Genomic DNA, 23,283 nt, shown 5'->3' with positions numbered 1-23,283 from the left:
TACCCTTATAAGGAAGTTGCCAATATTGAGACCCTTGGCTTAAATATGACCTGCAAAAGAAACAAATGACCTAGCGTACACGCCAAAGGCTAGCGAGTATAACATACGATCAAGTTAAACTTTTGGTTGAATTGGTTTTTTGTAAAGCTGTTTAAAATTGACCTGACTACTTGATATTTTCTCGACCTTATAGTCAAAATCGACTTGACCCAACTTTAAAATGAATTTAAAATCATATAAAAATCAATGTGGACGCAAGACTCAATTTTGAACCGTTCCGAAACATTTGACTCGATGAACCGAATGAACACCTCTAGTTCCTTAATATGGTATCAGAAATCAGCGTGACTAATAATACTGGTAATATAATCAAACAAAAACAATACTTTTGTACCAATTGATTAATTGTTTATTGGTCCATATATTTTTGTTTGGGTTGAGAACGGAACAAAATTAAAAGGAAATAGCTTTATAGGAAAGCAACTAAAAGAGTGGGATTGGCCTAATTAAACAAAATCATCAGCATCAGGTGAAAGAACAGGGATGATCCCACTTGAAAATTAAAGGTTGATATATTGAATGAGCTGATAACAGCTGTTCTTATAGGTTTCAATCTGTCATCAATGGCTGCCTTTTGTCCTTCCTTTCTATGATGCCTGCCCTAGCTACTAGTGTCTAACTCTCCAACTTGCCCTAACTTCTAGGACTCTCTTATCCTAAACGTTTGGACGAGTGTCATCAAGGGCGGATTCAAAATAAAATCAAATGACATCAATGTATTAGGTATATTTATTTTTAAAAATAGTAATAGTACAGGTTGAATACCTTAGAAATTACTGTCACACAATAATATTAAATACTGTCACTTGACAATATTAAATAGGGCTCAACATGATTTATTATGTACAATAATCTTCTTGCAATATTACAAAACGAAAGAAGTAATTACCATTAGTTTAATTAGTTTAACATTTTTAGGCCACTTGAGAATTGTGAATTCATTAATCTCTTTGGAAATTCACCAAGTAATAACCATGATTTCTTATTTTTCTAGTGAATTAAAATTGAATAAAATTAGAAAATTATTGATTTACCTAGTGACTGAAGATTTTTTGTTTTAAAATTTAGAGGAGGCGTAGCCGTACATTAGCAAATAATAATATTAAAACAAGTTAAAATCTTTTTGTTTTGTTTTCCCGGCAAAATATTACTTATAACTTGCAGACATAAACTCTATTAAATTATTAGTATAAAAAGAATTATAATACATATAAAAAAATATTGTATAAAGATTTGAACTATAGACCTTAAATTTCATTTAGACTATTTTGACAACTAAATTTTAGTTAATTTTGAGATAGTTAGGTATCCCTTAAAGAATGTATTACTATAAATTATTAAGGAGACTAAATTAAAAATACAATAGAGCGTGTGTTTCTAAACCCATTTAGCTAGCTACGCCCTGATCGTGATAAAATTTAATTTTCACCACAACAAAAAGAATTAATTTCCGAGGAAAGTTTTGCTCAAAGCCTTATAATATTAAAAAGACAACTCTTTTAACTATACTTGTGAGTCATTACCCCAATGTACAATTATTTCAAAATTCAAAGTAAAAGATAAACAAAACCTAATGCCATTCTCAAAACTCACACTAGAAAAACCAAAACTAATGTCATTTTAGTGTAATTCCTTTAAGAGTAAGATTGTAATGAATGAAGCAATAGCTGTAATTTAATTTGTCAATGGTTACTTGATGATGACTGTTACGTTGGTGAGTAGCATGTGTTAATGCTTAAATTAGGTCATAAGTTAATAGATATGGTTTAGAATAATATAATTTTCCTAAAAAAGTATCATTAATTAATTAATAGAGTATTAGAGCTTAGGCTTTTAAATAACTGGGTTTTGGATGTAATCCAAGTTAAATAGTTTATGCATGATATTAGGTGTGAAATGATCGATTGAGTTTATATTTTAGTAATTTTATATGAAACGTTTTATGGTGAGATTATATAATAATTTATTGAATTAAAAATTTTTGAACTTTGGGCTATTATCATTATTGGCCCAATTACTTTATTAGAAAATTTTATAGAAAAAAAGAAGTTGATAGCAGTGGCGAAACTAAGATGTTAGCGTAGAGGTATGCTTAATCAACTTAACTTTCATTTTGTATGCTATTTGTTATAAAAATTCAATATTAATAGAATTCTAAGTCAAATAACACGGTCGTATATAGTGTAAATAAACTTGAGTTTGGATTCCCTTGATTAAAAGGAGGCTGCATTTTGTTCATTAAAGAAGCTCTAAGAACTATTATATAACTTTCTCTATGCCTATGGAATTTGCTATATTGTTATATGTTATACAATTCAATATATATAAGATTCTAAGTTAAATGACCCAATCATAACCCAAACAGATTCAAGTCTGCATTCCCCTAGTTGGTAGGAGTAGGGATGGGCATTAAGGGTATGGGTCGGATCTGGACCCTACCCGGATTCGGACCCTAATTTTAGAGTAGGGTCCAGACCCAAACCCTGATATTAAGGGTTTAAAAATTTAGACCCTGACCCTAATAAGGGTCTAGACCCGGACCCTTAGGGTCTAGAACCATACCCTTAAATGCATATCCTTGTGAAATGTTTAGACCCTTAAAGAACACTCAATGTTTTCATCTGGATTTAGCATCATGGCAGCATTGTCGCTTGCTTAATTACTTCGAGTATAGTATAAATTCAATCAGATGACAATTGGCAAAAGAATTCTTTCAAGAATGAATGAAAACCATTTAAAACTCCGAACAGGTCGATAAGCAAACAAATTCAATAGAATTTCAAGAACACCAAAATATGGCATCAAGAAAACCAATAAAATCAATAGTTAATTTTAGATTCAATAACAATAACTTCAAGAATCAACCGATGAATAGTGTTAGGATAATGAAAATTCTAATCTTTGTTTTGGCAAAAGAAAAAAAAATTATGGAAAAAACACATTAAATAAAATGAGGAGGGATTAAATATTATTTTATACTTACGCTTAATTTATTTTCTCAAATGTTACAAATTATACTCTCCAACTCAGAAAAAATTAAAAATATAAAAAATAAAAAGAGTCAAATCTGAGTCTACCTGGACCCGAAACCTTATAATATTTTTTGGACCCGGACCCAGACCCTTACCCTTAAAAAAGGGTAGGGTCCAATAGGGTCCGGGTAGGGTCTTAGACCCTTGCCCATCCCTAGGTAGGAGACTGCTTTTTGTTCATTAAAGAAGCTCCAAGAACTAATATACCCTTTTTTATGGACTATGTTGCATGTTACACAATTCAATATTAATAGTCTAAACAGTGATAGCCTAAACAGATGCGAGTCTAAATTGATGATTGGTAGGAGGCTGCTTTTTGTTCAATAAAGAAGGTCCAAGAACTAATCTAACCTTCTCATAATAAAAGACTTCTAAAAACTGAATAAAATGCCAGTTCAATTCAATACTTTTCACCCACTAAAATGCACTGTTTCATTTTTGTATTTGCTACTTTTGTATTTTTGTTGTATAAGATTTATGGTTAATGCTTTGCTTAGCTTTCATTTGTTAGCTGTATCCTCCTTTGCATTTATCACCACATTTTCTTCTTTTTCCCCACTATAAATAATGCCTTCACTTACAATTTTCTTCTTCACTTTAAACTTAATAATATTACCAAATACAAGCCTCCTAATTATAAACACAAGCTCTTTCTGTTTATAGTAAGTTTTTATTAATAATGGCCATTTCTAAGCTTCTCATTGCTACTTTTATCCTCTCACTTTTCCTTCTTAATGTGGTTGAAACTCATCAAGAGGTAATATTATAGTAATAATATAATAATATAATAATATATATATATATATATATATATATATATATATATATATATATATATATATATATATATATATATAGTTTGTTTTTTATTTTTGCACTATTTTCTCCTAATACGCTAATTAATTAATAATATTTGTGAATAAGATAGTATATAAAGTAATGCATTAAAACAAAACAATAAAATCCTTGAATCTTAATGATGCTTTTCTTATATAAATTGAAAAGTGAAGATGCGTGCATGGTTACAAAGTTGACAAATGAATAGTGCATACTTTATTCATTATGCAAACATCGAAAATAAAAAAACACAAAAAAATATATGTACGTATTTTCTATATATATGTTTACTTATTTCTCCTATAAATAAGTATTTTATACTTATTATTTCTCACCATCATATTGTTGTAAACCATAAAAATCTATCACATGCATCTATCTATCTATTTGTATTACTATTCCGTACTATATATACTAACATTGTTAATTTTAATAATAAACATTTTATTTTTTTTCTGCCAAAAAATATAAAGGTTACTAGACATTTTTGGTTTATTTATTTGTTTGTTTTATTTTTTTTCCTGAAAAAACAATACAAATATAAGTAGTAATAAAAATATATCTACAAACTCCTTTATTACTTTCAAGTTTCAACCTAATCCTTACTACTGATTAAATGTTAATATTAATTTGGCTCTTGCAGATCATTGAGAACAGCGGTCCAAAGAGGTCCCTTCTTGGCATAAGTACGTATCCATTTTTTGTATGCTGAATTGCTAACTATAGTGTTTAGAGGTGTTCATTTAGGTCATTAAATTGATTTTGTTTCAATTATTTCGGATCATTTTAAAATTTATTTTTGTATCCAAATTAATATTTATATAATTTTAAAATCGAGTTCGATTAATTACAAGGTTGTATAAATATCAGATCTACTAATGAAATTCACGTTGTAGATGTAACTTCTATTAAAAGTAGGAACTTAGAGAAATAATAATAATAATAATAATAATAATAATAATAATAATAATAATACATATAGTCGAGGCCTCGAGGGTTTGAGGCCACATGAAATTTGGTCTCGAAGCAACTCTGTTTTTTTGAGTTTTCATACTTCTGAGACTCCTCTGATACAGATTGTGGAGCAGCATGTGCGGCTAGATGCCGATTGAGCAGGAGGCCGAATCTATGCCACAGGGCATGCGGCACTTGCTGCGCGCGGTGTCTATGTGTCCCACCTGGCACTTCCGGCAACCAAGAACTCTGCCCTTGCTACTACAACCAGAAGACCCATGGTGGCAAACGCAAGTGCCCTTGAATCAAATTTTCTTAAACCTACTTTGTACTACTACGTATACGTAGTCGCACTCGCCAACGTATCTATTTTTCCTACCATTACGAGTTTATATGTATGTTACATTATTTTCTTTTTTGGTTGGTCGAGTATTGTATTTTATGTACTTTATTATTGTAATTGATTTATATGATTGTTGTTATGGTTATATTTAAATTTATTTAATTAATTATTTATTAGTGAGATATGCATGACCATTAAAACTGATATATTGGATTATATAGCTGTCAACTTTAACATTTTGGGTTTACGGCTCTAACATTGATGTTTTTGTTCGTTGTTGTTTACGGTCAAGTTAATATTTTGTTTCCTTATTTTAGTCCTTATTACTTGTATAAATATATGTAGTACCTCTCATTATTGTTCAATACAAATCAAGTATTCAAAACTTAAATCAATCTTTATTTCCGCATTATAATTTTCTACATGATATCAGAGCCGTCAGGTTTTGCTGGACGGAAAAACTCTATCGGTATTTTATCATTGATCATTATTGACCAAAATCGATCCAAACAAAAAACAAATCAAAACAAAACCAATCAAACCAAAATCAGATGGAAAACATAATGTTTTCATTGGCAGAAGTTGAACAAATTGTTCTCCTTTTCCAAAAAAAGAAACCAAAAATTGATACAAACTCCAAGTGGTCCACAATGGAAACAATATGATAGCAAGGTTATGTCATGGATTCTCGCATGTATTAACTTTGACATTATCGACCTTGTTATTTCATTCACTACTACTGTCCATGAATTATGGACTTGGATTCATACTCTATACGGGCCAATTTTGCTAACTTCCGTCAATGGCACCATCGAGCGTGAGGTCGCGAGGGGGAGTAATATAGAAGACGTGAATACGCAAGCAGTGACGGACCCAGAACTCAAAGTCAGTGAGAGCACAATCGTTAAAATCATAATTTAATGAAAAATCATTAATGCAAAAAAAAATATTTTCAATTTAATCCTATAAAAGAATATTTTTTTGAACAATTCATTTAAAAATTTATGTTTTTAAGTATTTTTCTATGAATGACACTTTGATCTCTATACATATTAAACAATTGTATATCACTAATCAACAATTATTAATAGAAATTTTTATGAAAAGAAATTCACCTTTTGTAAATTTGTAATGTAAATAAATAATTTAGAAGAATCAATTATTCAAGAACATACTTAAATAAATAACCAAACAATTACCCCTCCGTTTTTTTTGTTCTTCTCATTTACTTTTTACACAATTTTCAAAGTAAATTTTAAATCTCAATATCTCTAAATACACATAATAAAAAATTATAAAAAATATATAATAAAAAAGTATACATTAAGACGAACTTAACGAGATTTTACATAGATATATTTTATCATCTAAATATATCTTAAAAATATTAATTAAATTTTTCTCTCCTTAAGGTGAAATATTTCAGATGGAAAGAAGATTAGAAAACGAAAAAGTACTACTTATATATACATCTTATTTAAAAAATTGATAATAACTGAAATTAATCGAAAACAATAATCAATTAATCAAGAACTTATATCTAATTTATTCAAAAAATTGATAGTAATTGTAATTAATTAAGATTATATTATCATATATAGTTGACTATAATTTGCAAAATTTATTGTATTAATTACAAAATCACACCTTTGATTAAAGTTAACTATAATTTATAAAATTGAATGTGTTGGTGGTGGGCTAGTGGCAACTGGAAACTAGCGGTTCACGGTAGCAGCCTTGTGGGCGGCGATGACGGTGCAGACAACAGATAACAGACCCACGACACAGTTGTGAACAGTGGTGTTTGGTGACTTGGCGTTTGATTGGTTTATGCCCTAATAATGTGAGTGATTTCGTGCATTCGGCATTGTGAGTTTTATTTACTGTTCATTAAAATAAAAAGATATATATGTAATTGATTTTCACAATCTTACACTGAAATTATGTGTGCCAGTAGGCAGCGACTGCAAACAAATTCATTGATGCGCAGGGTCGCACGTCCAATTCCCCTTGCGGTAGCAGTTTATTTTAAATTTAAAACTTTTTTTAAAATGTCAGTGAGGTCACCTGCGGGCAGGAGCCTATTAGATCCGCCCCTGTACGCAAGTCAATGGTGAAAGGGAGAGTAAAGAGAAAGACAAAAATCAAATTTGAAAAGAAGAAGGGACAAACGAACCAGAAGCAAAAACATCGGAACCTCAACCCAAAAAGCACCCCAAGAAAGGTTCTTCAAAGGGAGAAGTAAGTAAGGATAACTAAATTTTTGAACCCACAAACTCAGAATCTCAAAAATCAGTAGAGAAAGAAAGATCAGATATAAAAATTAAAAGTATATTTCCAAAAAATGAGTTTTATATGAAAGCTACTCATTTGTTACCCTTGTCTAATCTAAAACTACCCAGATTGCAAGCTCCCAATCCACTGACCCGCAAACTAACCGACCAACCCATATCTTCTACCTATCTACCCTTTAAACAAAATCAACCCAATTTTATCTTTAAATCTCAATTAATCAAAAACTCTAAAATCCAAATTGTTGACCCAAAACAAAAATTAAACTAACCCAACTTATATTATGACCTTTTATCCAAAGTCAAAAAATAAAAAATCAACTATGACAAATTTACCGAAGAGATCATCAAAATGTCATTTGTTAAATCAAAAGATCAACTAGCGGACTTTCTACTAAAGGCGAATGGATTTGAAGAGTTAAAAATTGTGCAAGTTCAGATTCGGTGATCCCGAGACCTAACTTGAGGGGGAGTATAGGAAAAAAAGAAATAGAATAAAATAAAGATATTATTTCAGAATATTATGTTTTAGGAAATTAAAATATTTTTAATATTTAGAATATTAAGTTTAATTTGTTTCCTAATTATTTAGGTTTAAGTTAATATTTTATTTTCTTATTTTAGTCCTTATTACTTGTATAGATAGAGGTAGTACGTACCTCTCATTATTATTCAATACAAATCAAGTATTTTAAAACCTAAATCAATCTTTATTTCTTCATTGTGATTTTTCTAGATGTTTAACATAGAGATAAGTCCATTAAATATTAAATTATTAATAGCTAAATATAATTAAACAAAACTAACCTTAAAGATGATAGAAAACAATTAATTTATGAACTATATATAGAAGAAAAGTGCTAAATTTATGATTAATTTATTGTGTCCTCATCTCACAAATACTATTTCAAGTAAAACATTAGAAAATAAAATTCAATACAAATTTCAGCGATTACTTATTTATTAGCTATATGTTTAGTCATGCAGAGTGGAGATCACGTACCTTATTGCTCCATCACTTATTTTTAGACGTACAAAACAATCTGAATGTAACCACTATGATGTCTCTAATACTTATAAATACAAATACATGAACATGACTTACATGTCTCCTACATTTTTAAAGTCCCGTGTCAAATTTTATGTTACAAATTCTTATATTTTATAGAAAAACAAATTAAAATACTAAAATATGATAAAATCTCTTCATTGATTACATTAATAATATTTAACTCTTTATTATTTGATTACTCTCGTGTAAAATAATATACATGTGCTTGCAATAATCAAATAAGTATAAAAATAGATTTTTAAGGCCCCTCTGATACCGTTTTCACATGCTAATCGACGGCCATAATAACTTATAAATATATACTACTCTGGCCTCTTTGATTTGCATTATGATTTCTTAAGTTAGTGATGTTATGCTTACATGCACATGGGCTTTGAATTTTCATTTTCTAACAATTTTTTGGATTCATCAAAGATGACTTAATTGGATTACACTTGGCTTAACATAAGCCATCCATCATATATTCTATCACGTAGACAATGAGAATCGAGTCATATCATAAAGATGATGAGTATTTTTTTTTATTACAGAGTAGGCCGAGAAAAGGAGAGGTTTAAGTGAGATTCGATCTTTGAACCTTATCTGAGAAAGACGGTATTCACTTCAACTGAGACAAGACTCGATTCTCATGATTAATATTTATTACTAGTATATATATAGCATAATTTTTATAAGAGCCTATATATCTCACTTATTTTTCATACCTCTCATTTTTAGCATGCGTACACAAATAATCACTTGTGCACACATACGTTCATTGGTGCAAAAACACTAAAACATAATTTTCTTTTAGTGGGATATATTTAATGGCATTTAATTTAAATGTCACTACTTTAAATGTTTTAATAGTTTATATAGTAGATTTAGTGATATTTAAATGTCACTACTTTAGATTTAGTTTATATAGTTTATATAATAAAAAATCATACTAAAAATTTTTGCGACATAGGATCTAGTGATATTTCTCATAAATGCAACTATAGACTATAGTAATAATTACATATGCCACTAAAGACCAAATAAAGTGTTACCAAATCATTTTATAATGGAACTTATAATAAAAATAAATAATTATTACACTAAAAATATAAATCAATGACATTCTTTAATACCACTAAATAATTCAATATCGTAAAAAATTAAATTTATTGTGGTTAAATTTGGGTCCATTACTAATTTCTCGTGCATTCAAAATATCTACCATATATTTTTTTCATATTGATTGAATCTTAATTATATATTTAACTAAATTAATTTAATAATATAAAAAATGGAGGGTATATATTGTTATTTTGTTGAGGGGTTCAATCTACAACAAACCAAGCATAGACTAAGTGGATCACCATCTCTTTGACATTTAGCACCAATTCAACTCATGATAGGGTCAACGCATTGAAACTCTCGTTTATTTTTTTATAGATCGTGGTTATTAACTTATATTATTACTATAATCCTAATTTTATTCATTTTTGACACCAAAACCCATTTTTTAAAAAAATACTTCATATACATCATGGCACATAGAATTTAGTGCATTGGTTAAATAATTAATATATTATTGAATCTTAAGTGGTCCTTAAAACTTAAAATTTTGGTTTATATATTAATTTTTCTATTTGACGTTATTAAAGTGTCCGGCCAAATATTACTATTGTTCCTTTATATTAAAGAATAGTGGGACTATAATAATAATTAAATATGTTATTTGATATGGTATCCAAACCATTTTGGTAGTATAAGGTTATTGTTTTAAATCTTATTTATCCTTTATTATTAGTTTAAACGGAGTTTTTAACATTATATATAAAGAGGATATATGCTATAAAATCATATTGTAACTGAAAGGACTCTTATGTGAAGAGGCGTAATACAGATAGATTATGAATAAATTTTGCTACATTAAACTTAAAAAGATACTATGATACAAAAGGCAACAAAGTAACAAATTTAAAAGGACGAAGTAGTATATAATTATGTAATTAAGATGACTCATTAAATTACATATACTATTAAAATAATAAAAAAATAATTCGTTTTAGCTAGCTAGTTCGAGTCTAATACATAATGCTAAATATTTTATTAAAGGGTAGATGAAATTTAAACCTGCGATTTTTTGCATAATCAACTTCTGATATTAAAATATTAAAATATTGTTTAATGTAAATAATAATAATAATAATAATAATAATAATAATAATAATAATATTAATAATAATAATATGTTTACATCAATAAAGGGAATTTTAAATTCAATACATGTTCCCCATAATTGACTTATTTATCATGAAGGCATCAATGGATATAATGCTTTGATTAGTTTGAATACATTATATGTATTCATATAACTAGATAGCTTCAATCTAGAGAAGTTGAAATTTAGTGAAAGTCAACTAATCTAATTACTATATAATTAAGTTGAGAAAAGTGGGTTTTCAAAGAAAAGTTACTCTTTGTTTAATTTAATCTTAGACCAAATTAAACTCATTAATCCTGTGTTTTTGAAGCAAAAAATATGAGAAAATCTGGCTTAAATTGGTCTTTTGCAAACAATAGTGCTGCTGCTTATTCCCAATTTCTTTCTTCTAAGTCTGCCCAACAACATGGAGGAACTCTCAATCAATACCCTCCTGGATTTTCTCAGGTTTGTCATTTACTTTGAAAAATACAACTACAAAAATTATTATTATTATTATTATTATTATTATTATTATTATTATTATTATTGATGTAAATATTAAGAAGTACTCCTATAATTTAATTGGAGTAATTTCATGAAAATTTTAAATTTTGTGACTCATATTAAATGAGAGTAAAAATATGTGGGATTGTATGATAGGATTTAATCATGAAAAAAAAAATGTAGTAAATTTAAAATTTAGTGAACGACTGAAATGGAAGAGGGTGTCAAGTTGTCAACAATCGATTTAAAATTTAGTTGGCCTATTTCTTTGATGTAGTAATAGAAGCCAAAAATAAAATAAGATTCGGGTTTAAATCTCATCCATTCTTCAATAGAAGATTCAGTGCCTGCATTGCATTCATAACATTTTTGTATTACGTTGAATGATGATTTAGTTGCATAAAGCTAGATATTGATACAAAGAAATGATTTTTTTTTTTTTTTGTGGGTTTTATAGAGAAGCTTAGATTTGGAGAAGCAATATCTTCCTCATGCTCATCCATGGCAAGCAAATGATGCCCAAAAAACTCCCCAATCAAAGCAAATGGTGTCTTCTGCTATAAAAACTTCTGTTGTTTCATCTAATTTGACAACAAATCCATCAAATAATGTCTCTTCTTCTATCTCACTTGTTCCTGTTCCACCTTCAAATAGTGGTCCTGTTGTTGGTTCAACTGATCTCAAGTATGTTTAAATATAGTTTTTGTTTTCCTTTTGGTTTGACACTACAAAAGAACTCGGTTTTGCGAAAACGGGTATTCTGTGTATACAGGTTTAGCGATAAAAATAGCGACAAAAAGTCTTTGTTGCTAGCTAGCGACAAACTATTTTTATCGCCATATAAATAAAAACTTGCATAGATATAGTATATATCTTGGGGCTTTGACCACTGACTTAAACTTTCGGTTAAGTTGGTTTCTTGCAATGACATTATAAGCCAATTTAACGAAAAGTCACGAATTTGAATTTCATCATGTATGATGATAGCATGTACTGCATTCACATTTCTAACTCAAAAACCTCTCGTCCCAAGGATATAAGATATGATTGTATGAATATATATATTCCATATCTTACAATATATTCCTTTGAAACTGAGGGATACGAATGATGTTGTTTTGTAGGAGTTCTCCGAGTATCTCTGTGGGAACCTGTCAGTTGACTCTCTTTTATAATGGATCAGTTTGTGTCTATGATAATGTATCTCCTGAAAAAGTAATCCCTTCTTCTATTTTATGTTATTTCAAGCCACACTGATGTTGTTGGATATACGGATAAAAAAAAGTGAAATATGCTCGAATTTTGGCTATCTTTGGATAATAAATTGTAAATTTAAAAAGCAAATTAGCTAGATAAGTACATAACACTGAGTTCAAGACACGAATACATATCCAAGTATTTGACTCGGATAATTCAGGGAAAATATTATGATGTTAACCAAAAAAATTAAATGTGAAATTTTGTTGCATGCTTGAGCTTGTCATTTTAACTCAAATACTCGTGTTATGGACTCTCGACACTTTAACATTACAACGCTTAAATACTTTTCTTAAAACAACTAAGTTGGACACTTGAATGTGTATTTGTGTTGAAAATGGTTAAATGAGCTAGTACGAGTTATATGTCCAAGTATTGAACTCGACTGCTTTAGTAGTAGCTCAAGACACACTAATATACATCCAAGTACATGTTTTAGTATTCAACTCGACTATTTAGGAAAAATTTTGTGACTTTTGCTCAAACTCTTCATCTTACCTCAAAGAATTGGAATTTTAAAACTTGAACATGGTACTTTGTTTGGACATGAATAAACGAGTCCGATCCGAGTAACATAGGAGTGAAATGTAGAGTTGTAAAACAACTTCTCTTTACTCTTCTGTTGCAAACCATTAGCTAGTTCTAGTTTCTATTTGTAACAATCCCTTTTGTTATTTAGGCTCAAGCCATAATGTTACTAGCCGGAAATGGTGAATCGAGGAACTCGACTGCCTCACCGGCCGCTTCATCACTTCCGTCGCTACCTAAAGTTCCGCCAACAATGCTAAGACCATTGCCAGCAAAAGACACTACTGTTCCAAATCTTTCTGTCGGACTTTCGAGCCCAATTTCCTTGCTCGCACCTTTGCCTGTACCTGTTAGTGCACTGCATGCACCAGCAATTAGTGCTCAGATTCAGCCTGTGGGGTTCTCAAGCTTGGTTTCTGCAGGAGCATCCACTTCTGCAGTTGAAGTAAACCCAACCAAATCAGTTGTTAATCATGTAAAATGTTCTGATCCTCCAAAATCAGATGCACCTCAAGTAAAATCAATTCCAAAAGGCTCAGGTATAATGTTCTGTTACATTTTTCTTCCTTGTGAGACCATTAGACATATTTCCCAACTAAATTAGACTGGATTTATTGTCAATGTCAGCATATATGATTGAGGAAACACATAGTGCGCAGACTTTATAAGACAATGGGATACCACCCAGGACCATATGACAACGAGAGAAAGGACTCAATGACATATAAAGTGTGCACACCATCTTTAATTATCGATGTAGGACAAACCACCCAACAATTCCAGTTGATACTATAAAAAGAAACCAACTCAAGTTTAAAATTATGATTGTAAATCTAGGATATGTTATATATATTTACAGTCCGTTCGATAGTTGATATTAAATGATGAGAACGATCTGAAAACTCGATAAGGTTTATGATCATGCTTATTCTATTCTAATAATTATTTCATCACAAATCTTTTTATATCCATTACCTCTGAAAAGGTGGTATTGGGTATTTACGAAAACTTATCGAGAATAACCCATATTTAGGGGTGAGAGTTTTACTACCATGAGATAACATAACACATTTTTTGAAAATTAAAACTGAAATTCGTTTTTGTTATCACTGTTTAATATCAATAACTAAATGTCGTGTCTGGTGTTTACCAGTTCAGTTTAGCTAACCTTGTGTTATTGATTGCAGCTGTGCCTCAATCACGGAAAGCATCTATTGTAAGATTCTTGGAGAAACGAAAAGAGAGGTGAGCATTTTTAACATCAAATGGCTATATTTTTCCTGAAAGCTAATGATGTGACTTACGTTAACTCGACATTTCATTATCTCAATGTTATTAAGTAGCTCCGTCTAATTACTCGGTTAAATACTCAATTTGGACATAAAAATTCTCACTTTAATCGTTTATCATTCTCTTTAATAGTTACTTAAATTTAATAGTCACTTAAATTTATAAAATAATATATTTTTATATGTTTCTGCAATATAGGATAATTTACATGTAGTCAATAGCATGTACTTCAATAAATGAACAAAAGAACGAGAAAACAATCAAGAAAGTAACACACGAATTACTTAAATACACCCTTTGTTCCGATAAATTTGTAACTAACAACGATAATTGCACATATTACATGTATCAATATCAGTAGCAAATACGTGACATGCACAACCAGTAATAATCTTATTTGTTTTGCTGCAATGTTCAAAATGCTTACGATATAACTTATTTGTTCTTAGGACAATCGGTACATTTCCTTATGCAATCAGCAAGAACACTTCTGAACGCAATGGAGGATCGACGTTTTTGGCGAATTCTACGTCTTCAAGTCTTCTACCAGCTAGAAATTGATAGAAATATTTACGGTGCTATTTCTCATTAATGAAATTAATAGGAATCAGAGATATATAGTTGATGAATTCTGGCAATGTGACTGTTGTCAGGATGATCATGTTCATTCAACCTTAGATATGATGTTTTGTACATCTATTTTATTCCTTTTGACTTAATTATTGCAATTATTATAAAATGTATGTATTCTGTTCTACTTTTACTCATTTTTTTCAAAAAAAACCACACAAATAGAGAAATATTACTTTTATGTGTAAAGTTCTAAATTGGATATTAAGTAGCTCTTTCATCTCACAATATGAATTAATATATCGATTTTAATGATCGTCTATATGATTTCTACCTTTCCATTCTTTTTAATTTTCTGTCATTTACAATTAATGACTTTTAAGGACATGTAATACCTTTGAATAGCATCTCCATGACTCCTAGTCCAAGCCACAAGCCAAAAAATGGTTTGACAAATTTCTTTTCTAAGCAAATTGAAAAATGTTATTATCATTTTCTTAAAAAATTTAATCTTTATATTTCTTTTACTTTTTCAATGTAAATAGTGTAAATATTTGCAAATAAAAAAACTTATTAAAAATCTGAACTAAAATTTTTCTAAATTTATATAACCAATACGGCCTTATCCAAACACATATGAACATAAAACCTAATTTTATATTGATTTAAAATCTAACACGATTAATAGGGATTCAAATTAAATATTGAGTTAGAAATGGATAAATCCTCCATGTCAACATGAACACCAGATCAATACTAGTTGACTAGTGACTAGTGACTAGTGTGTGACTAGAGCTAGAGGCAATCAGGATGCGTGCTTATATAGAACTACAACATTTTCTGGGTTTCTTTACGTCTCCATGATCGCAGAAAAGATTAAGAATTGATTAATAATTGTCAAATTATCATAAATTCAATCAAATAACTCAAAAAAAAAATGTTGGGTATCGCAAGAAAAAATGCATCAAGAACGAACCCATCATCTTGGAATTCATTTATGCTGAAATCATCACCTTCAATTCTTCAACCCAGAAGAGAAATGTGTTTGGGTGTTCTTCCTGATGGTGTTGATAGAAGTTCCGACGCTTTTTCTGAGAATTCTCAACTTATGAAGGATTTACTTTCTCAACTTCAATCCAGCATCAAAAAGGTTTCATCTTTAATTTTTATTTTGTTCAATTTTTTTTTTCCAAAAATTTGATTATTTGGGAACTTAAATTGAATTGTGATTTGTAATGGGTGTTTTTGATTTAAGGTGCTTGCTGGTGGAGGAGAAGAATCAGTGAAGAGGAATAGAAGTAGGAAGAAATTGCTCCCTCGAGAGAGAATTGAACAGATTCTTGATCCTGGTTCTTCTTTGCTTGAACTTTCTCAGGTAAATTTTAGAGGGTTTGTTGTTTTTATTCATAATATTTAGTATCTTCAAATATTTTTGTTTTTTAATGCATTTTCCTAATGATTATTGGGAGATTAGTAAATAATTTTTATACTACTTATGTGAAAAAAATGGTTGAATTTATTCTGTATTTTGTGCTGCAATGGATTTATTGACTTGTGTGATTAACTGGAGTTTGGTGGAAGGGGAAAAGAATTTGGGTCTAATGTGCTTCAGGGTGTTGAAATAAGTGTCATGATTCGCCAATCTCCTCGCAAATCAAGAATCGTAAAAAGCATATTATGGTCATTTTGGGCTATTCTTGGGCAAACTTGATCGAATCAGCTAGCGAATTATGTGAGAATAATGCTGGTCCAAATCTCACATCATGTTGTGGAAGCAATCGGGTTTTTGGCTTTAATGTTGTAGTTATACAATCAAGTAGCTCTTAACTAGCTTTGAGTGCTACTCGGGTAGCTAGCATTGGACAAACACTTTGGACTTCGTTTGATGGGGGATTGGGGATTGGGGGGATGGGGAAGGGGGTTATTTCATCTGCATCCCTCTTCAAAATTAGGTCATGGCACGAGTTAGTAAATTAATTATGTAACGTGGTTTTTCGTGGAAAAGACAATGAATGTAGATGACACAGGTATATATTAGCTTATGTATGTGTCCGAGTGTTTCATCTTCATCATCATCATACCCTCTGGTGTATCCTACTCATAGGAAAAGTATAATCAGGGTCTAGGGAGGGAAGAAAGGGGGCAACTTATATCCATAAAGGAGACAGTCAAAGAGTCCCTCGGCTCAATATAGATCTTCAAAGAGAGAAAGATCCCCAAAGATCTTCAAAGAATGTGTCCGAGTGTCTAGCTCGGCTAAATTATGGAAAAGTACAATATGCTTGGTCCAAAATAAAGTGTCCAAGTGTCGTATCCATGTCCGAGCATTAATTATTCGACACGGATACTTGAGGCAACGTTGAGAGTCTAAGTAACAACGAGCTTTTGAATGTACTATCAAGCACTTCTTCTCGCTACTTGCTTCAGTAAATTGCACTCCATGTTTGTTTCTCCGTTATTGTAGTGTTTATGTTCTTGAGTGTTGATACTTGATCTGTTACCTAGTTACTTACTTTCCTTTTCCGTGTCCCATCATGTTTGCGGCTCCCATTTCGGTAGTAATAGTATTAGAATATAAATTGCTCGAAATTTTATCTTAACTTTCTCTAAACCCAAAATCATGTAATTAGCTTGCAGGCCATGGACTATATGAAGAATCCCTTCCATCTGGTGGAATAATCACAGGAATCGGACCTATTCATGGGAAACTTTGTATGTTTGTGGCTAATGATCCCACTGTCAAGGGAGGAACTTATTTTCCCATTACGGTGAAGAAACACTTGAGGGCACAAGAAATTGCCGCTCAATGCAGACTACCGTGCTTGTACCTTGTTGATAGTGGCGGTGCTTTCCTTCCTAAACAGGCCGAAGTGTTTCCCGACAAGGAGAATTTCGGTAGAATCTTTTACAATCAAGCTATAATGTCTGCTCAAGGCATACCTCAAATTGCCCTTGTTTTGGGTTCATGTACTGCTGGAGGTGCATATATACCTGCAATGGCTGATGAAAGCGTAATTGTAAAAGGAAATGGAACGATATTTCTTGCTGGACCTCCACTTGTGAAGGTCGGTGATCAGATTACAAGTTTATAAGTTATAAGTTATAACATCTTGAACAGTTTCGTGCAAATTTTCAATGCGTCTTCAAACCATAATCCGTCGTTCCTTTTTTAGATAACAGAGTTATTGAACATGTGATCTTTAATATAGGTATCTGTTTGTTTTTCTGCGACGTTCTGATTGTGAAATTGAAGCAGGCTGCTACCGGTGAGGAAATTTCCGCTGAGGATTTGGGAGGTGCTAGTGTGCATTGTAAGATATCAGGAGTTTCTGATTATTTTGCTGAAGGTATTCTACTTCCTTAACATCTTTTTTCATCATTTCATAAATTTAGGTCAATCACTGGATGCATTTCTAGTTCTTCTCATAAATGGCATCACGCTGTTGCTCATCTAGAATTATTGCTAAGGGAAATTGTCGATAGAAAACTAACATTTGCTTAATCTGCTGAAAATAGACCCACCTATTATTTATTTTTAGATAAACCCACCTATTAGGTATATTTGCTAAAATAAATCTACCTATTCTTTATAATCATCTTCAAAGCTTCTTTGTAAGTCAAGAATTAGGAATAAACTATAGTTGGATTTATTTAAAGCAATTATACCGAATAAGTGGGTTTATATAAAATTAAACAATAGTTGAGGATTTTCAGCGAATCGATCAAAGGTTGGTTTATTTTTGACAATTATCCCTTGTTGCTAAAGTAATGTCATGAATCTTCAAAGAAGCCTTACTACTGCAATAGAAATCACTAAACAACCCTAAAATAGTATCTTACTTACCAGTAATCAATTTGATGGAGAATATAAGACATGACAATGCTTACCTTCCTTCCTCATTATGTTGGTGCATTTGTATTATGGAAGTCCTTAAATTGAAAGTGCTAATTGTAGGCCCTCGAGTAAATATTAGTTTTCATGTTTACATAATTGATAGCAATTTCATTTTGTGACTTTAGATTCTTCTTGTGTCCCAATTAAGTTCGAACACTTATCAAGATACTACCAAATATGTGTGTAACCCATAGAGTATAAACAAGGCCGCATCGCATCGCATCAGCTGCGTTGTAAAGGTTTTTGAAATAAACAAACCAATATTTCCCGCGTTGTAAAGGTGTAAAAGATCGGGTTTTGGGCTGTATCAAGGGATATCTTATGGTTTTGACCGTTATTTAGGCGCTATTATGATAACCGAATCACTCCCGTTACCGCATCAATGTTCCGTTACTGCAATCACTACCCTTACCGCATTTTTACACTATGGTGTAACCCATTCGTGTAGCTTCACATATCATTTTTTTTGTGTCTCTTTGCAGATGAGCTGCATGCACTACATACAGGAAGGAGCATCATTAAGAACTTGTCTATGGCAGGAGCACATGAATCACCCAGAACCTCTCTTTATGTTTCAGGAGAACCTAAAGAACCTCTCTATGACGTAAAAGAGCTCAGAAATATCGCCCCAATAGATCACAAGCAGCAATTTGATATACGATCTGTAATTGCTCGTATTGTTGATGGAAGTGAATTTGACGAATTCAAGAAACTGTATGGCACTGTGAGTCCCGTTAAAATTTCTTCAACAGAATATCTAAATGTATAGCTTATCTTTGTTTCTAATTCTTCTAATCAAACATTTTTGTTGGTTTTTCTTTGCAGACTCTCGTAACGGGTTTTGCAAAAATTTTTGGGAAACCTGTTGGCATCATCGGAAACAATGGCGTATTATTTAATGAATCTGCTCTAAAAGGGGCCCATTTTATCGAATTATGCACACAGCGTGGCATTCCTTTGGTTTTTCTACAGAACATTACTGGATTCATGGTATGAGAATTTTTAATCATTTACACTTGTTAAAAAGAAATTGAAACGATATCCAAGGTGGAAAAATTTGATGACCCCAAAATACGAGGAATTATATAATCAATTATTTGGTATGAGACGATATGACGATGAATTATGAGTTTAAGATGATTTGTTCGTTAGTTGTGGAAAGCAGGGGATATCAAGCAATGTCGTTTTCGAGGAACCCATAAGGATAATTGTTGAATGGAGAAGTAGATGAATAACCCTCATTTCTGATCTGCTCTTACTCTCGTTTCTCGTTTTAGAGTTACCTTATGATATGTTTTTGTGGCAGGTTGGGTCAAGAGCCGAGGCAAATGGCATAGCAAAAGCTGGGGCCAAAATGGTGATGGCTGTTGCTTGTGCAAAGGTTGGTTCAGCAATTCACTCTCGATTCTTTAATTGAGATACCGTCTTTCTTAATCTTTATACAGGGGTTGAGTTCTTTCGGATTTTATGGTTCAATGTCTTTGCTAAACTTTAAGGTCGAAATGACATTGTAGTGCATAAGAGCTTACAGTATCGCAAAACCCCGTTGCATAACTCATAATAACGGCCGCTTTATAACAGATTTTGAGCTTACGGTACCGCAAAACCCTGTTGCATAACTTGTGATTTAAAATCATGGAGTGATAACAATTATAAGATGTTATTCTAACATGTTAGCTTTTTAATATTTTTTTTAAGCTTTTACGTTCTAAAAGATCTATGGTAAGCTTTAATTTAAATATAAGCTCTACTTCTAGAAAACTTAATTATTACGATAAAATGGATTTTTTAAAGTTAACAGTTAGCTTTGTGATGTCATTGAAATGAAACGTAACACTGCATATTGCGTCTGCGACATCTCGACCATTACCGCAATCGTGACTACTTTCACATTTTTTCTATGCTTCGGAGTATGTAATAGGTTCCCTTGTTACAATTTTCAAATTTTTCCCACGAATGTATATACTTCTGTGTTACATTGCAGTTATCTTTGTTAGTTGTTGCCGAATTCGTTTGCAAATTACTTTGGTGTAAGAAAACACTAGAAAATGGGGGGGCTCTATATGTTGTCTTAACTTTTTTTCATTGTACAGGTTCCTAAAATCACTGTTATAATCGGTGGGAGTTTTGGTGCCGGAAATTATGCAATGTGTGGACGTGCATATAGTCCCAATTTTATGTTCTTCTGGCCGAATGCAAGAATATCCATTATGGGAGGAGCACAGGTACAATTTTCATTTGAGCTACAATCGTCAAAAACTAAGATCAAACATCTGTTAAATGAGTTATTTGCTGTCTAAACGAGGCACTAATAGGAATCATTTTCTCTTGTATTGTTGAGATTAAGGATTCATCATTGTTGTCGGTGTGCTTGGTTGCAATCAAAACAAAAGAAATTTTTATCAAAACAATATTCGTTATTTTAGAAGTTACAGCTAGACTTATTGTGAATGTCTGCATATTATCGGGGAAACACGAGGTGCACACACTCCATAAGCCAAGTAGGTACCATCCCAAAACAATAATGACTTATAAAGTGTGCGCACATCATCTTTATATGATGACTCGGGTCAAAGCGTCCAAGGGCATTATTTCATATTAATTAGTCTTTGTACTTTGTAATTAGAATAGTTGTTATCTTTTAATTGTCTTTTGGGGCTTAGACTATATATAAAGCCACCCTTGTAATAATTCATTAGCTTTGGATTAATTGAATAATAAAGGAAGTGTCCTTTAGTTAGTGGGCAGACTCGAAGTGTCCATACTATCTAGTCTTGGGTCGGGTCTTGGCCGGTGTATTACACTTTAATTCATCTATATTGGATAAACCATCCCAACAAGACTACGGTCTGTTAACTCGAGTTGTCTGCAGTTATATTTCTCCCTATAAGCATGCTTAGTTACGACACGAAAAGAAATATTGGGGCGTGGTTGAAATATAGTGAAAACGCTTCATCTTTTCGTCCCCAAAGTTCTAAGATCTTTAGTTGACGATCCTCGACTAGTTTTCTGACATTTTCTCGCGGAAATGTGAAGGCTGCAGGTGTACTGACCCAAGTGGAAAGGGCCAACAAGAAACGCCGTGGGATCCAGGTACTATATAGAACTAATTCATTCGAACTGACGATCCTCGACTAGTTTTCTGACATCTTCATTAAATTTATAGTGGACTGCTGAAGAAGAGGAAACATTCAAAGCCAAGGTTGAAGAGGCATATGAGAAAGAAGGGTCTCCATATTATTCTACGGCCAGGCTTTGGGACGATGGCATCATTGATCCTGCCGATACAAGAAAAGTAATTGGTCTTTGCATCTCCGCTTCAATGAATTGTGTTCCGGAAGAGACAAAATACGGCGTGTTCAGAATGTAACGACATTGATGAGATGCTAACAGCGATGCATTGTATAGGAGTAAATATGTTTGTAAATGCAAGGCGAAACAACTATGATGTTATCATATTATGCCAACATTCTAGTGTGGTCGGTCTCGAGAATCGAGTCTTATTTTAGTTGGAAAAATACTACTTTCCTCAGTTAAGGTCTTGGGTTCGATTCTCGGTGCCAGCTCTCCTAATCCTCAGCCTACCATGTACTTAAAAAAATGAAAAAAAGTGATTGTATTCAGCTGATTGTTTCAACATATGAAGCAAAGTAGCTAGACTATTTGATGCTTCAAAGTGTGAACATGGTGCATTCAAAATTACTATATTGCTCTTAACAAGTCACTAATACTTGGTATTAGTTTGGCTATTGCAGTCTAGGAGGGATGTCTAGATTTGTTCTCCGACTATTATACTTTTTATCTACGTGAAGCAGCGTTAAGGGTTGATTCAAAACAATCACTTTGTTATTACAAAGACAAGATTGTGTACGTCTAATCACCCGAACATTGCCTAGTTAGGAATCTAAATAGGAAATTATTTCATAACGTTATCAGAGTATTTCATAATGAGAAAGTATTTGATAATCTATCTGCAAGCTTGGAAATTGTTATCTCCTTGGGAATTGGTTGTCCATATTCCTTTTGTGGCTTTTTCTTGATTAAAATTTTTGTAGTTCTATCCAGTTTACAGTCCCACTTGCTATAATTATTGGAATTTGTTTTAGATCTGGCTTGTTTGTGTCAAATTATTACTCTTGCATGTACTTTGAAATTTTATGAGGATTTTATCAAATTGAGTTCCACTTAAGTTTGTTTATGATTAATTTTTAATACTCCCTCCTATTCGGTTTAAGTGTCCCATTTACTTTATGCACTCTATCTAATGCACTTATTCAATACTTAATATATTGAGTTATGTATAATTAAAAATTATAAAAAGTTGATATTAATAATCTTTACATCAAAATGAATCAAATAAGATCCTACATGACTATGTTTTAACTTATAGATTAATAATAAAATGCAATTTAAAAGTGATAAATAAATAGTGTCTTAAAAGTAAATGGGACATCTAAGGTGAATAGGAGGGAGT

At 31.4% G+C, this 23,283-nt stretch overlaps 3 protein-coding genes across 3 annotated transcripts; all 3 read left to right on the top strand.

The window, feature by feature from the left end:
- Positions 1-3,686: 3,686 nt before the first annotated feature.
- LOC130810474 (gibberellin-regulated protein 1-like) lies at positions 3,687-5,408 on the top strand. Its single transcript, XM_057676550.1, has 3 exons — positions 3,687-3,849; positions 4,573-4,615; positions 5,006-5,408. Exons 1-3 carry the CDS (start codon positions 3,772-3,774, stop codon positions 5,185-5,187), a joined length of 303 nt encoding a protein of 100 aa, XP_057532533.1. The 5' UTR covers positions 3,687-3,771; the 3' UTR covers positions 5,188-5,408.
- Positions 5,409-10,953: 5,545 nt separating this feature from the next.
- On the top strand, positions 10,954-15,190 carry LOC130810571 (protein TIFY 6B-like). Its single transcript, XM_057676678.1, has 6 exons — positions 10,954-11,230; positions 11,727-11,953; positions 12,394-12,484; positions 13,206-13,593; positions 14,242-14,299; positions 14,794-15,190. The coding sequence occupies exons 1-6, from the start codon at positions 11,102-11,104 to the stop codon at positions 14,903-14,905; spliced, it is 1,005 nt and encodes a 334-aa protein (XP_057532661.1). The 5' UTR covers positions 10,954-11,101; the 3' UTR covers positions 14,906-15,190.
- Positions 15,191-15,605: 415 nt separating this feature from the next.
- LOC130810583 (methylcrotonoyl-CoA carboxylase beta chain, mitochondrial) lies at positions 15,606-22,566 on the top strand. Its single transcript, XM_057676696.1, has 10 exons — positions 15,606-16,064; positions 16,170-16,289; positions 17,545-17,979; positions 18,171-18,261; positions 19,292-19,533; positions 19,635-19,799; positions 20,116-20,190; positions 20,903-21,034; positions 21,846-21,902; positions 21,976-22,566. The coding sequence occupies exons 1-10, from the start codon at positions 15,852-15,854 to the stop codon at positions 22,177-22,179; spliced, it is 1,734 nt and encodes a 577-aa protein (XP_057532679.1). The 5' UTR covers positions 15,606-15,851; the 3' UTR covers positions 22,180-22,566.
- Positions 22,567-23,283: the final 717 nt, after the last annotated feature.

The sequence above is a fragment of the Amaranthus tricolor genome, chromosome 4 (genome assembly GCF_026212465.1).
Source record: "Amaranthus tricolor cultivar Red isolate AtriRed21 chromosome 4, ASM2621246v1, whole genome shotgun sequence".
Taxonomy (NCBI): domain Eukaryota; kingdom Viridiplantae; phylum Streptophyta; class Magnoliopsida; order Caryophyllales; family Amaranthaceae; genus Amaranthus; species Amaranthus tricolor.
Note: the sequence above shows the minus strand (reverse complement) of the source record. Positions and strands in the feature narration are given on the sequence as shown.